The sequence below is a fragment of the Kryptolebias marmoratus genome, linkage group LG17 (genome assembly GCF_001649575.2).
Source record: "Kryptolebias marmoratus isolate JLee-2015 linkage group LG17, ASM164957v2, whole genome shotgun sequence".
Taxonomy (NCBI): Eukaryota; Metazoa; Chordata; class Actinopteri; order Cyprinodontiformes; family Rivulidae; genus Kryptolebias; species Kryptolebias marmoratus.
Genome location: NC_051446.1, coordinates 16,714,142 through 16,730,164, shown reverse-complemented (window position 1 = coordinate 16,730,164; position 16,023 = coordinate 16,714,142). Strand labels below are relative to the sequence as shown.

Here is a 16,023-nt window from a genome sequence, read left to right as displayed (position 1 = left end):
TCAAGAGAGAGATTTTCTTAAGTTTTAAACACACTTCTTTGTTTGCTGTATTAAAAAAAAAGAAAAACTATTTAAATCTTATAATGTAAATAGTTAAAAGACAAACTAATGTTCTCAATAAACCTGTTTGGGTTATTTTAAAGATACAGAATGTTTGAGTCAATCAATCAATCAATAAATTAATTAATTTTTTTGTACTTAAAATAATAAATAAATACACAAACCTCCTTTCTTTGATACCTTTTCAATGTCTTTAGACCTTATGCTGCTCCAAACGCCTTTCCGATTCATCTGGGAGAATTCAGAGTGAAAATAATGCTTCATTTATTCTACAGTCAACTAAACAGACACATCTGAACACATCAACCGTCTTGAGTTGGAACTTTCAGTCTACTGAACATTAACTAGTTATAAAGATCGGTATTATTCAGTTTAGGGGCGTCTAGCAGGCTACAAATGTTAGCTGTTACGGAAAATGAGAATTTTCTTGTCCGTTTACATTTTGATACCAGGTCATGTGGTCTTCCAGCTCAGACAAGACTTTCTGTTTACAGAGAAAGGTTTGATTTAGCCGTCGTAAGTTTGGACAGATTCTACCGAATGGAATTGTCTCATCTCTGAGACATTCCATTTCCCTTCTCCACAACATTAGCATTAGACAACAAAAACTATGTTAAACTAAAATTTTTTATACTCACCTGCTGTTCTTGACAGCAAACTCAAAGCGTAGAACCTTCAGGAAATGGCTGTTGGTTTCCAACAAACAAAGTGAACACATCTATAGTTGTTCGCGTGGAGCTCTTAGCCAAAGCGTTAAACTTTTCTTTGTCCCATAGCATATACTTTTGGTAAACCAACCATCGATCGTATACAGAAACAGCGGACCTTCTATAGGATCCCAGAAGTAGAAGCCAGAAAAAACAAAGTCCCACATCCCAAGTCATCAGACTGGTTCCCAAAAAATAAAGAAATATATCATGGCAGCTTCCATAAACCGGGTCCTGCTGGCTTCAGTTCCCTACAACAAAAGAAGAAGAGGAACAAAGGTCCAGGAGAACAGGGGACAACTTTTAAACTCTCCAGGTATATTTCTTTTCTCTTCCATCCATGACTGTTCCATTAGTTTACAGAGTTAACTATCCACTGTTAATGTTTTTGTTAGCAATTCAACATTTAAAAGTCAGTAAGTGATACACGTTTGCCCCAAAATGGAAATGTTGTAAAGCAGAATTTCACTGGTTTAGGTGAAAAAAATCAGAACGTTGTTCATTTTGTTATTTGCAGTTAGGAGCCAAGCATCCTAACTCTATTATTCTAAATGGTAAATATAAAAACCAGCAAGTTGATCAAATAAGTTCAGATTCTTGTGCAGCTCTATGTTGAATAAACAGGAAAAAAAATGGGGTCGATTATTCAGCCCTCAGTCAGTTTTTAATACTTTTAAGTACTTCTGTTAGCAGTTTAATAGTTTTTCATGCCAATAAAAAGTTTCTTCTCACAAAAGTTGGATCTGCAGGAGAAATATTTCCACATCGGACTCCTTTGTTCAATAGATGAAACTTTATTTGGATCGAGTCTGCCAAGCAACTTGACAAGAATAAAAAGGCAAGTGTGAACAATACGAGACGCCGTGTGTCGATGAAATGCATCAGGCAGGTTCATGACAAGTTGCACCAGAGGCCGTAATACTGAATGAAACAAGCATGGCTCCGTACAGACACCAGTCGCTTAAAGGGCCATTATAAAGAATCATCATCATCATCAAATAGAAATATAATCATTTCTCCCACTGTAGGTCCAGTTTTCTGAAAGTGCTGCAGCTCTGAGATCAGTTAGGCTGTAGGGGTGCACAGAGTGGAATATTGAGACATTACAAAACAGATGTTTTAATGATCAAACCGGCGAATAACCAATTCAGTGTCATGATTCTAGCTCCTTGTGTATTTTCATTATATGACTTTGCAATAAAACAAAAATAACTGTTTTGATTATATAAATGAGAGTATGGCAGGTCAGTGTTAGCTGACCAACTAATCGTTTGGATCCATTTTAACTGTCTCCCCCATTAGCTCCACAACTAAAACAGAAATAATGTCGGAAACATTTAATGATCTTGGCAATAAGGAACAAGCACAGTGGCGTCAGGGTCAGTCAGAGTTTGGTCATGGGTATGTGAAGGCTGTTCCACGGGCCCATCCACAACTCCTCCTCATCCGACTGTGTTCTGTCACTCGGACACTCCAGCGGCTCCATTGTGATGACTCCGTTGTCATTGTTGCTGTTGCCATCTATCTTTGACTCTGCCTCGCCTTCCTCTTTCGGCTCGTCCTTCCCCACTGTGCTCTCGGGCTGCTCTGTGCTGCCACACGCCGCTGTGGGCATGTCGGATCTGGACACTACGCTTTCTGGGCCTGTGTTACTGGTGCTGGTTGACCCCAAAGACACGCTGGATTGTCGAGTGTTTAACACATTCAGCATTTTGTTGTTGCCAGTGTTCGTAAAAGAGGACGTGGCAGACGTGGGGGCAGCCTTGCCGAAGCTTTGGAAGGTGTGCAGCGTGTTGCACCGGCCGTCTGATATTGTGTTGGGGCTGTTCAGTGGCGCTCTCTCTTCCAACGTGGCCGCCATTTTGTCGAGTTTTTTAAAGTGCTTGGCCAGCCTTGAGCTAAAGATCGGAGAGCTGAGTTTGAGATTGTTCGAGGTGCTGGTGGTGTGTGTGGGAATTGAAACGTTTACCGATCGCCGGGTGCGGATGATTGAGCCGTTCTGGGACACGTAGATGCTCCCGTTAACATTAGCGTGGTTGTTGTGTATGGAGGGTAAGCGGCTGCGTTGGGTTTCTGACACGCTGTCCTCACCAGTGGAGCTGGTTTCGTACTCCCGGTCCACCACCAGTTTGATCCGACGCTTTCTACTGCCCTGCTGGGGAAACAGACAAATCACATGGCATTAAAACACTGGTCTGTAAATGTATGAGATCAGGTATTATGCCACTGGGCTGCTACTGTTGGACACTAGTTGGTGAGAAAAATAGGCTCACTTTCAGTTGCAGACTCACCAAATTGGTTTTTGCGACCAGCAAGTAATTCACTGCATATTTTCATGTGTATATCTTGTAAAAGTATTCTAGGCTGTGCACATTTCGTTGTCTTCCCCCGTCCACATGGAACCCCTCCTCAGCTTGCTTTGTACCCACATTAGCAGCTTCCCTCCATTTATAAATAAATCTACTTCAATACACTTGAAAAGATTGGCAGATTTCAGCCATTTAAAAAAAAAATAAAAAAAATTATCATCTGTTTTGCTTTTAAGACTGGACATGCTTTTTACAGAGGACTGACCAAATACAGCTCTCGTGCTCTTGAGACAAGTTGGAGAACCTGCGACAAAATTTAGATGGGTTTTAGATACCGGAGAGAAGTCTGCGACTATTCTGAGAAAAAAATACGTTGCAGAGATTTTCAAATGTTCAATAAGGTTACTCGCCTGAGAACCCCCTCAAACGTTTCAAGACACTTTGGAGACTCCCTGGCGAATACCCTTCACCAACTAGTCGCCAACACTCTCAGCCCATGAGATGCTGGCTTTGTGAAGTTGAACTTAATCCACACAAGCGACAGTAGTAACACAAAGAGTCCTAGAACCTGAGCAATAACATCTCATCAATGGATCTGCAATGTAAACAGATATTGATCATCACAGATCTATTGGTAACAGATTGTATTGTAGAATGTCTGACTTTTCTTTTTACAGGAGGAAATGGAGAGTAAAAAACAAACAATACATGACATCACCATGCCATCCATACTGACATTTCGATAGGATTAAAAAATTCCCAGCTTGTAGCTAAATTATGATAGCAGCTGGGAGAGGATTTATAAGCTTGTGAAAGTAGGACAAATTCTACAGTTTTGCTTAAAAAATATTTTTGATAAGATCAATATAAATTCACATTTTAAAGCTATTGTTCAGTGACTCTGTCATTTACTGGTTGGAGCAATAGTGAGATTTGAAAATATTTTAGTTGTATGATAAAACAGATCATAGGTTTGCTGTAGTTCTTCTATGATTTAATGAAAACTTTTTCAACTAAAGCTTTTCTGTTAAAGAAAAAAAAATGTAAAAAAGATGGAAATATAATTTTCTTTTTTCTCTTTTACATATTTATCCTGTAAAAGTCAGACTTTGCAGAAAGATCAGAACTTTAACTCTAAGCAAACACAAAGTGAGGTCAGCAGCCGCAGCCTTAACTTCCTGATCTTCACCAGCAATTTATAGCAGCCTTTGAACCATCTGATGCTGGAAATTTGAACCCAAGAAAGCACAGAGGGAAGGCCTTTGAAGATATGCTGCTCATAAGACGTTAACATTTTATCCTCTTTGCTACTGAAGGTTGAAGTCAATACTGCTGAGCACACACACACACACACACACACACACACACACACACACACACACACACACTTTGGAGGAAGAAAAAGACTGTTGTGAAAATAAATCCGATGTGCTATCACACAATGTAACCCTCACAGTTTTTTCCTCTTAACCTTGATAGTATGCTAGAAAGAATATGTTCTCTTTTTCTTTACAGCGGAAGCGTCGTTCCCCCTGCAGATAACAGATACAGGCAGAGCTGACTGATCCCGGGAGAATGACGCATACAGAGGGAGAGATGACGAAGAAGGAAAAACTCAAACAAACCTTCTGTGCAACAAAAAGAGATCAGTGAATAGCAATGTTTGAGCTGCAGCTGCAGAGACTTAATCACACAGTGGAGCTTTTGTCACAGTGCAACATGAGAAGTTTGTAGATGTAAACCCGACAACAACTTCAAGAGACAAATGAAAAAGGGGGGAAAGCTGTGATTGGAAAAAGGTGATTAAATGCACGAGGAGGAAGGAAAAAGATGAAGACAAGCAGACACTAGATAACTCAGAGGGCAGCGGAGGACGTGCGAGCAATTAAAACTTGTGTGAACGTAAATCACAGCAAACGGAGCGAGAGACAATAATAGATTCCACTCAGGTAATGACTGCACACCCAAACCAGGAGCTTACTGAGTGGCAAAGATTTTAATCTCAGGAGGGGGCTCAGGCCTCATCCGTGTTTTAGGCAGCCGACTCGTTTCCCCAAACCCCCTCCTCCTCCTCTTGATCATCAAGTCCTTCCTCGCTGTGGATGCTGCTTTTCTCCTCCTCCTCAATAATGGGCCACAAATCGTCTGAGGTGTCCATCACTCCTGAGCCAGTGTCTGGTTGGGTGTGGCCGGAGCCTCGCCTGCTGACTGAGGACTTTCTCAATTTGACACTTTTCCTCTCATCCTCCACGTCACTGTTTTCTTCACTCTCTTGCTCTGACGTTTCATGACTTGAATATGAGAGTCTCAAAGTTTTGGGCCTTGAACTCGAATATCTAGAGCTTTTAGAGTCACTGCTGCCACGCCTGTGTTTATCTGAGTGTTTGGTGGAGTGGCTGCTCCAACTGTTTTTGCTACCAATCCCATTTCTACTTCTGGATTTATAACTTCTACCACCTGAACTTTTTCTGCTTGACTCTGTCTTCTCGTCTTTGTTCTCTGGCTCTGACTCTTTCTCTGAATCAGACAGCTCTTCCTCCTCATCCTGGCCCCCATCTTCCCTCTCCGTTCCCGATTCGGACTCGCTGATTTCTGTTTCCGCCGTAACCGATGATGTTTGGCTGCTTCGGTCAGAGAGACTGAATTCTGACAGAGACTCTCTGCTGCCGCTGCCCGTTTCTGAGTCATTTTGCTCGGTCACACTATCCCTGTTCTCCCATCTCCTCCCATCGTCTCTTCTGGAAGACACTGATGCAGAAACACTCATATCTCCTATGGAGTCGTACATCTTCCTACCGCCGCTCCACTGTTCATCACCCACACTGCCAGGTCCCTGAAGCCTTCTGGCTAAAGAGATAAGACCGAGGGACTCACCGAGCTTTTGTTTCCCTGGTGGGCGTTTACTTGTTTCAGCGGTCATTTGGAAATAACTTCCATCGATGACCAAGCTGCCACCCGAGCTGAATGACTGGACAGAGGACAAAAAGCCAGGGAGCTGTCCCCTATGCTCTGGCCTGCTGCCTCTTCCTTCTACGGCTGCATTTCTCATCCTATTGTTAGTCATGCTGCCTCTGTTGTCTCTTAACCGAATTTCCAATTCTCTGCTCCCTTCTCGTTCCCCCCTTCTTTCTGTAGCTTCATCTCGTCCGCCCTTTTTGTTTTCCATCTTCCCCGCCTCCCCTTTCCCCAACCCCACGTCAGCTTCTCGTCCTGGAAGCCTGCCCCCTTCCTCCTCCATCGGTTTGACTCTGGCTTTGTTCCATGGCGGGTGGATGGCGGGAGGCTGTGTGGATGTTTTACTTGCTGGGGAAAGCAGCGTGGTCATTCTCATTGCAGCTTTTAACTTGGCAGCTGCACCGGAGCCTTTGACTTTACTTGTAGCACCTTCTTGTTTTTGGTCACCACCAGCTCTTGGGGGTCCCAAGGTCTTCACTGGCGGTGGAACAGGTGGAGGGTGGGGCTGCTGGTGATCTAATCTGTTTCCTTGAAACTGTCTTCTCACCTGTTGTCATGATAATACATGTAGGAAGTTTAATTTTGAAAAGAATTACTGTCAGGATTGTTGGAGCATTTAAACACACATGAATAACAAAATAAAAAATAACACACAAGCAGTGTCTAAAGGAACAAAGATACATAAGAACATCCTGCATCAAACCATAAGAATATCTTTTAAAGCAGCCTGAGATTGAAATCAATGTTTTATAAAATCTTTCGTTCAGTATTGAAATTGGAAACACTAATAAACTGTGAAACACAATTTCCAGAACAAAGCTAGCAAGAGGGTGTTGAATTAATCTATTTTATCACAATGCTGTGAAAATTTCACTCGCTCTCACAACACTGTAATATGAACCTTCTTAAGTCTATTGGTTTCACTTTCCTTTTACTTTCAATTAGACAGCTGAACAGTGAAGTTTTCCCACTGGCTGTAGCTCCTGAGCTCTTCGATAACTAAAGCTGGACGTAGACGGTTATTACTACAACTTTTCATCCCTTTTTTATCCCATCAACCTGTCTTCATTTATTAATTTGCATTCATTCCTGCATTTCAGGCTCATAATCCATTCTAAAAAGTTGGTATCTGAGTAATTTAAGGCAAGAACTGAAGTAAAAAAACAACATTTCAAACAGGTGAGTGTTATAAGAGTTGGTGCAAAAGTGCTTTCCACAAAAGATTTAGTCGGAGGGGCAACAATGGGAAGAAAAGCTCCATTTTATCAAGAAATGCATGTGAAAACCCAATGAAAAGTTCTAAAGCAATGTTCTTTGAAGAAAACTTTGAAAAGATTTGCAAATTTTTGTCCTACTGTGCATAATGGAAAGTATTAAAGACATTTGAAGAAAGTTTTGTGCGTGAAAAAACAAAATCACAAATTTAAGTGGGATCATCAAGAACCATCGTACCTTAATAACAAAGGATTACCTCGAGTAACTTTTGAAAATCATTACAACACAGTGGTAAGTTTACAAATGGATCTTAAAACTTTACTGTACAAAAGAAACTGTGGTAACTTTTAACAGAAGTGGTGTTGATTTGTTTATGCTTGTAGGAATATAGGGTAGACCAACACACTGTGTGAACATGGTTGGGGTCAGACAAATCAGTATTCCTGACCATATTTGGGGGAAAATGTAAGAGAGAGGGGAAAAAAAACAGAACACCCTCACTGATGAGACTATAATTCAAACTGTGAGATGGTGTGAGGTTGTAGGTGGTAACAGTGCTCATAGCTGAGCCCATTTCTCTGATGACAGCATAATTAGAGAAGTACATTGAGATTTTATAACAGTTACAGTTTTTAGGAAGATATCTTATTAGGTATGGCCATGCAATTTTTAAGAAGACATTGCAAAGAAGATAGTATGTGCAGAGGACTGGGTCTTGACCTATACCCCTAAAGAGAATGTAAGGAGACTACCCTCACCCCAACATATAAAATTTCTAATTTTCCATTAATGTGAGCCCAAAAACACATATATATACTGAGAGAAGAACACCATCTTCACAAAATGATAAAAGCTTCATCATCTCACCCTTTTTAAAACGCGTTGGAGACCTGAAGTGCAGAAATGGATGAATTTTAGGCTAACAACACAAAACATGAAACATTTGGCTTTTTTATTCATTTGCTTCAATTTTTAATGAGTCAGAGTTATATAAAAACTACACTAGAAACTCTAAGAAAGTTTAAGTTACATTTGTGTAGTTTAGTAAATAATAGATCATTGGTTTTGTTTTATTTGTAAAATCAACATTTTTCTGTTCGCAGCTGAAATGGGTCTGATTGAATTTGAAAATGCACCCATCCTAATGTTTTTAAAAACCTGGTTAATTGTTCTCTTATTTGCTAAGTTTTATTTTTAAACGATAACCAGTTTTCATGTCTTTGTGAAGGTTCAAATATACAGATAAATTGCATTCATTGTTGCACACTGACCACATCTGGTTTAGTTATATTCAAAGCTTTCTTGGTTTACCTCTCCATCCGACTCCTGTGGGCTATAGTAGTAGCTGCCATCGTCGTCCACCACAACCTCTCCATACTCATCGTAAAGGCCGGAGGGGGAGATCAGCTTCCTGCGGCTGCCATACTGAGGCAGCTCATACCTGAACGCACAGAGAGGGAGGCAGGAAACGACAGACGACATTACAGCACAGCAAAAACAAATAAGACACAGTGCAGAATTATTTAATGGTTATAAGCTTCGTGAAATGAGTAGAACTTTGTTAGAAGCAAATGGAAGGTGTGTTATTGTGCAAGGCAGGAGCAAAAGCCGCTTACTAACCAAACTTTGAGCTTCCTTATCCACAGTCCCTTATCCAAGCAGCAACACACAGTGCAACACTGTGGCTCAGTCCAATGATAAGCAGTCTCTAATGACTTGCCTAAACAAAGCTGCCTTAATCACAAAAGGAGCACTTTGTTGCCGGGAGACATTTTGTTTGCTGAAAACTAAGAAATCGATTTTCCTCCCTTTTGTCTCTCTTTGTTGTCTGTTGCTGGAGCCCTGCTCGACTTCACCGGCCAAGAAAACTGTTCTGTATCACAACTTGGGCTCCGTGCCCTGCAGACTGCAACTCAGACAACCAGTGGATCTGTCTCTCTCTCTCTCTCTCTCTCTCTCTCTCTCTCTCTCACACACACACACACACACACACACACACACACACACACCAGCGTATCTTCTTGAATGGTTTCCTGAAAACCATATGTGTGATTAACTTAACATATCTGCTCTGAGTCCATTCCCATAGTTGCGTGGAGAACTTGTGTAATTATTCTGCTTACAGTCAGTCTGTGGGAGAAGTTGCTTTGCTATTACATTAAGTAGCTAAGTAATAAACAAATGGAAGAAGAGACGAGGATGACAGATGGGTGCGGGCAAGAAACAAGGAAGGTAAAGAAAAGGCACAAAACAAGAAGAAAGAACGAATGAAAAATGGAGGAGTTGGAGCAGAAACACTGGGTAATAAATAAATGTCACATTCATGAACCATACAGTATGACCTCTGCAAGCTAATGTAGTGAGTCTTAACCCTTCACTAATCCCTGATTATGGAAGTTCAGTTATTAACCTGCAGACTCCAACTAAAGTGCTGCCACATTAAAAAAATCTGTACACTTCAGTGACCCATGTTCTTTCTTAAAAGTCATCTTCTTTACATTTTTTTGGACCTTTTCTTGCCGTAACTCTTCACCTTTTCTTTTTCACTTTACCCCGCACCCCTTCATGTCACCACTAGAGGACAGTAATAAACTGAGAATTGCCTCATGAATGTCAAAGGAACAAACATTTCTAAAGGATGCCTTGATAGTCTTGAGATTTCATTGTACCCTAAAACAGATTTAAGACACCTTGTGCCAATGCAGTAAAAGCAGCCCAGAACAGAACCGAGCCTCCTCCATGTTTCACTGTAGGTACAAGATTCTTTTCTTTGTATGCTTCATTTTTGGGACTATGAACATACAGCTGATGGGACTTGTTGTCAAAAAGTTTCTATTTTTTTCTCATCAGTCAAAAGGACATTCTCCCAGACGTTTTGTGGCTAAAAAAGTTTAATGTAAGAGCTATAGCCTGTTGGTTGAATTCTAAGTAGTCAAGATTGTTATTTTTCTTAGAAACTGCTCCATCTACAGAATGTCTTGTTAAATGTGAAGTTGGAAGGAGGAGACAGTTAGTTGTTGTCAAAAATGAAATTGCAAATGCAATATTTAACAATGTTAATGCAACTGCAGCCTTAAACAAGGGGTAACAATTTAATAAAAACAGTTGAATGTGCTTGTAGATGTGAATAAATCATGGGACAGTTTAATCTTTTCCTGTTTCCATGCTAAGGTAACTAGCTGATGGCTGTATCTTCAAACACACAACTGTTAACTTTCATCATGCAAATAAGCACATTTCCAATAAATGAAGTATTAGTGGTTAGCATTGGGGAATTATTTGCAGAAATGCAATGTCATAAAACAACTAAAGCAAAGTCAAGCAAAATGAAAAACTTGTGTTTTTGTTGAAACTTAAAATAGCTTGTTATTTGTGTAGAAAATGCAAGAGTGCTTCCTCAGATTGCTATGTTGCACGAACATATTACATCATTCTAAAATAAACTTGTTGTGTTTCATTTGTACTCAGTTGAAGTTGGATTTTCAAAGTTTCGAGTCGGAAAAAAAAAAAAGAACTAAAATTCACTTCAGGTCAATACTGGCTCGAAAAATCTGCCCTAACCTCAAAATCCAATATACCTGACTTGCACAGGAAAAGTAGTCTTTCTTTCCATTTTTGTTAGTTTGTGGCTAAATTATCCAGTCACACACACAGAGTACTATTCAGTCACTGTTACTGAACATGTTGGTACAGCATTTGAATGCACAGAAGCAGAGAAATCCAGTTTTCGGCTCGTACTGGTACTGGTAGTTAGCTTGGTCACTGAGCACAACAATTTACAAATTCTACTGGCTTTTTGCCTTGCAAGCAGAATGTGGATAAGTTGGATTTCAAGTCATTTCCAGATCCCAGCTCTGAATTCTGAAGTGCTGTAAATGGAAAGTAGCCTGTTGATTTCAGTTGGCTGGAATCTGCAGGTTCACCTCTAGATGCCACTAAAACCTTTACTTAGCACTTTAGACGTATAACAGCTTGGTTCTTACTAGATTTGCGAGCCGCTTTGTGTACTTACTCACACAGACTCTGGTGGTAGAATGTTTGCTTGTCTTTTTAAAGAGAACAAAATAAAACTCTTAAAAATGCTTTACCTCTTTAAAGGTTCTGCAGAGGCTTCTGTGTAACAAACTTGTTGAAAGTCATATTACGTTTAGTTTGGGTTGACATGCTACGTGCATTTGCAGTCTTCCTCTCTGATTATTCCTGCCTCTTATTGGAAAATAAAAACTGCATTCTAATTGCAGAAATCTTACAAGATTTCAACTGTCAACTGGTACCAAGTGTCAACATAACATTGATTTGCTTGGTTATTTTGTTATATATATATATACACAAAAGGAACCATGCATTCAGATAGTTTTTTTTCCCTCCAGAGAATATGTGCAGCACATGCTACCTGCACCTTTCATTCAGTGCAACAGATAAACTAATGAGATGTCATTCTCACAGAGTCTGATTTCCTGATCATGTACGAATACAGAGTCAGACATGAGTTTGTGGATGTTGCTCTAAGCCACCAGCATCTGGCCCATTGTCTGCTTCTACGGCTGGCTGCCTGATTAGCTGCAGCAGCGCTGCAAATCTAGGCGGAGAGAATTAGCTCTTTGTGTGTGTGTGAGAGAGAAAGAGTGTGTGTGTGTGTGAGAGAGACAGAGAGACAGAGAGAGAGAGAGCATTTGTGTGAAAGAAGCAGCAAGGAAGTGTTTCTGAGTGATTGTATGAGTGAATTTACGTGTTTGCCACAGGGGAGGTTATATGTGTGAATGTCGTTGACAGTGTAAGTGTAAGTGTGTGTCTGTGGTGTTGGTTTGGGTGTATCAAATCAAGTTCCTGGGAGTCTGAAGCTAAAAATTACAAAAATTACACAAAGCTTCACAGATGGCAGGCAGTCTGCAGAATAATACACACATTTTGAAGGGCTTCATTGACAAACACTTTCATCAAATCTGTGATTAAGTTAATGCATGTTTTATACAATATTCTGGTTTCCCTTTAATATCCAAGAACCTGAAGATCACGCACACCCTCAGAAATCCATTTAGTTCCTGCAGCCCAGAACTGTGGTGAGGCTTTCAGGAGGTGGGCAGCAGGTGTCAACGTTTCACCTCAGGCCACGCTGTGTGGCTGATTTGATCAGCTTCATGTCAGAGACATGAGACTCAGCTGCACCGAGAGCCCACACTGAAGATCGGACTCTTATCTGTCATCCTCATGGGGGTCAAAGGTCAAACATTGTGGAGGTGACCTGTATTCACGTTTTTTAAAGTATCATCTCTGCTGCGAATCACTATTCATTCTTTTAGTCTAGAGGTAACTACAGGTTAACAGTAAAGATTAAAATCAATTCTTGCTTGTGTCAAATCAGCATCTTCTGCTGTAGCCACTGACCTGTTTTGCAATTTTAATGAGTAAATGTGTTCCGTCCTTCATGATTCACTTTTCTACCACAAACAACTTACTTCTGCTCTCACCTTCACAAATGGAAAAAACAAACAAACAAAGAACATTCTGAGCTTCAATTACTACTACTAACTACTTCCTTTAGATTCTTTTTGTTACATATTGCTATGAAGTGCATTTTATAGCAGTAATTGCTTCAAAAGGTTAGAAACATAGCAACAGGTTACCATTTCATGGTAAATAAATGCACCAGGAGTGGTTATTTAATGGTTACTGATCCACGCTTTAGCTAATCCTGTGAGGATTTGGATTTTTTTTGTTTCTGTTTTGGTTTTCTTTATGTTTTCTCTGTGGGTTTTTATTTGTGCTTTCAGTTTGGGTTTTTCCTGTTTGTGTTCCTGCTCAGTATTCACTCCTCCTCTGTCACTCTTTTGCCCTTCTTGCCACGCCCATCTCCACCTGTCCGTAATCATTTCCACTCACCTGTTTCCACTTCCCTCGTTACCCTCAGCACTCAAATGCCCGGTCATTTCTCCCACTAGTCGTTGGATCATTGTTTGTTGTTTGCCTTCGCTCCCCGTGTTTCCTTGTTGCCTTACCTTGTTATGTATTTGAATTTTTGTTAAGTTTTAGTTGCTGCCACGTCAGCTTTTGTTTTGCTTATTTTTCGTTATTTATTAAATTAGTTTTTACTTTCTGTATGAGTCTGCGTTCTGGGTTCGCCTCTGCCTCCACCGCTCCTGACAAATCCAATATATACAGATGAGCAAAAACAATACAACAACACTCTAATGAGCCCTGGGTTTTCTATAAACAGAAGAAACATGGACTTGAAATTATCTTCGAGGGTGATGTTCTACACTAAGAGCAGATTCTTCAGGTCCCATAAGCTGTTGGGTTTGACCTACGGGCGCTTTTCAAAACTTTTCGGCTCCCAGTTTCTTCCACGTTCAACAAGTTGACTACAAAACATTTGATTTTTACCAATTCAGACCTCCAGGAAGCTGGTAAAACTTTTTTTTTTTTGCCAATATTTAGTGGGTGATTCTGGTTGTAAATCAATATATCTGAAAACGAGATACGTGGCAGAGTCAGTTCATATGGGTTTGTGCAAAAGTTTAGTAAACATTTTAGGTTTGGACTTTACAAAGTTTTGGTCAAACATCATCTTATTGGTTCAGTTTGTTTGTTTTTCTCACATTTTGGTTTTCGTCTCTCATTCAGATGCTGTTAATTAATTTGATTCTTATCCATTTCTGATTCTTTGATGTGTAGCAGGTTTATACAGGTTTAAAGAGCTTCGGTCCCTCATGTCTGATTAAAACTCTTAAACATTAAAACTCATGTAGATTAGGATTCACATTTCTTGTTGTTAAACTCGATCTAATTGAGTTCCCTTTGGCAATATCACTGCATTTTTGCATTACTTAGAAAACTCATTTACTTCTAACTGTTCTAAATGTAGTACATGTTCAAGGCTTTATGCTTAAAATCACTACATTTATTATTTGTTATTTATTATTATTTGAAACTTGAGATTTGAATAACAATGTATAAACACAAGATATGTACAAAAGTGATTTTTGTATGAGCAAAGGTATACCAACCCGTGGTTGTAGTTGTAATAATCCTGTGTGTAGTAATCCTGACCAGGATCGATGCCCGATTCCATCGATAACTCCTGTCGATATGAAAAAACATGATTAGCAACATGACACAAACTGAACACAGACAGACGGACATTCGTTTGGACAACTGAAACTGAAAGGGGAAGTGAAGATATTCAGAAAAGAGAGAAACTGAATACCTCAGGCCTGAGCAGAGAGGGCCGGAGAAGTTGTTGAGTCTTCCAAGAGGAAAGAAAAGCAGTGAAGAGAAAGGGAAAAAGCTTCAGAATTTTTTTTTTATTTTTTTATTTTTTATTTTTATTTTTTTATTTTATTTTATTTTTTTATGAGTGAAGTTTGTTAGCAAAACAAAAGGTTTGTGCACTCCTGCTTCAAATTACTGTTACATAAAGGATCGTGTAATCTACTAAAAGGCACAAAAATAACACAAAAACCTAAAATTTAATCAAGTAGGATGTTTTATTATTTTTTTTATGGTTTCACAATCACATGAGAGTAAAAGAACCTACTCCTACCCCCAAACACACACCACCCTCACCCTTTTATTACATCTTTGCCTGTAATCAATCTTTGTAGCAGCTTTCAGTTCTTGTTTGAAGGATTGTCATTCATGGCTCCTGAAAAAGGCTCACTTTTTGTGATTTTTGAACCAGTCTTTTCTGCACTTCTCTTCTGAGTTCTATCTTCACGTTATCAGATACGTTTTGTCCTGTGAGGGTTGGGCCAAAAACCTAAACTTGCATCTCCTAAGGTAGTCCAGAGTGGATTTAAAGGTGTAGGTAAATGTTGGCTTCAGGACAAATATAAGGTCTTCCTTTGATTTTTATTCTATTTGTTTAACTGTACATTAGAACTGTATATTACTCCAATTTGTTAAATCTTCTGAAGGTATTTTCAGTCAAAGAAGGGGTGTGTCTTGCTTCATTAACAACCATACACTTTAAATAAATAATTTGATCTCAACTTAGAATTTTTTTTTTTGCGCTCCTTCTTTATTCCCAGACAAATTTAACACAAAAAAAAATCTCATGCTGCTTAAGATACAGAAAAAAATAATTTACTTTAAACTTTATATTTTGGGTAATCACTTGATTTTTCTATGTTTCCATCTTTAATTTTAACCAGGGAGGCCATAACCTTGACACGCTAAAATGTGTTCAATTAGCCAAATGCAAAAGTAAAGCCTTTACTTTTAAATCTAAAAAAAAGAAGAAAAATCACTTTATAAATCAGTTTCAACTAAGATTAAATATAAGATGCTTAACAAAAATTGAATATGCATGCAGACATAAAACATGCAACTTCTTTAAAACTTCATGAAAAACAAAAAACAGGAAACATCTAAACATTAAAAGACATAAAAGACAATAAGATGATAAACAATTACAGCAAGTATAAAATGAAAAACATGTACCTCATGTTGTCCATATCCTCGCCTAGAAGATTGAGAGAAAGAGAAAAAATGTTAAACACATATTACTAAGAAAAGAAGTCATTAAGTATAAAACATTTATTTAGCTTTAGATAAGTCTTAAAGCAGATGTGACTGGTTCATACATAAAGATCTGTTATATTGTCTGCGTGACACGCTCTTCTTTGAACATGTGCATCCTCTAAACCTCATCCATCCATCCATCCATCCATCCATCCATCCATCCATCTTCTTCCTCTTATCCGGGGTCGGGTCGCGGGGGCAGCAGCCTAAGCAGGGAGACCCAGACTTCCCTCTCCCCAGCCACTTGGGCCAGCTCC

At 39.4% G+C, this 16,023-nt stretch overlaps 1 protein-coding gene across 2 annotated transcripts in view; it reads right to left on the bottom strand.

The window, feature by feature from the left end:
• Window positions 1-1,550: 1,550 nt before the first annotated feature.
• Window positions 1,551-16,023, bottom strand: part of LOC108249191 (protocadherin-15-like) — a 211,362-nt gene continuing 196,889 nt past the window's right edge. Inside the window, exons 36-40 of one of the 2 annotated variants that reach the window (XM_017438411.2) lie at window positions 15,686-15,707; window positions 14,451-14,489; window positions 14,251-14,324; window positions 8,558-8,687; window positions 1,551-2,922 (exon numbers count right to left, since the gene is read on the bottom strand). In XM_017438411.2, coding sequence (XP_017293900.1) covers window positions 2,152-2,922; window positions 8,558-8,687; window positions 14,251-14,324; window positions 14,451-14,489; window positions 15,686-15,707 — 1,036 coding nt within the window. In that variant the 3' untranslated portion in view covers window positions 1,551-2,151. The remainder of the gene's footprint in view (window positions 2,923-8,557; window positions 8,688-14,250; window positions 14,325-14,450; window positions 14,490-15,685; window positions 15,708-16,023) is intronic. The other variant, XM_025010744.2, reaches the window with a different exon arrangement.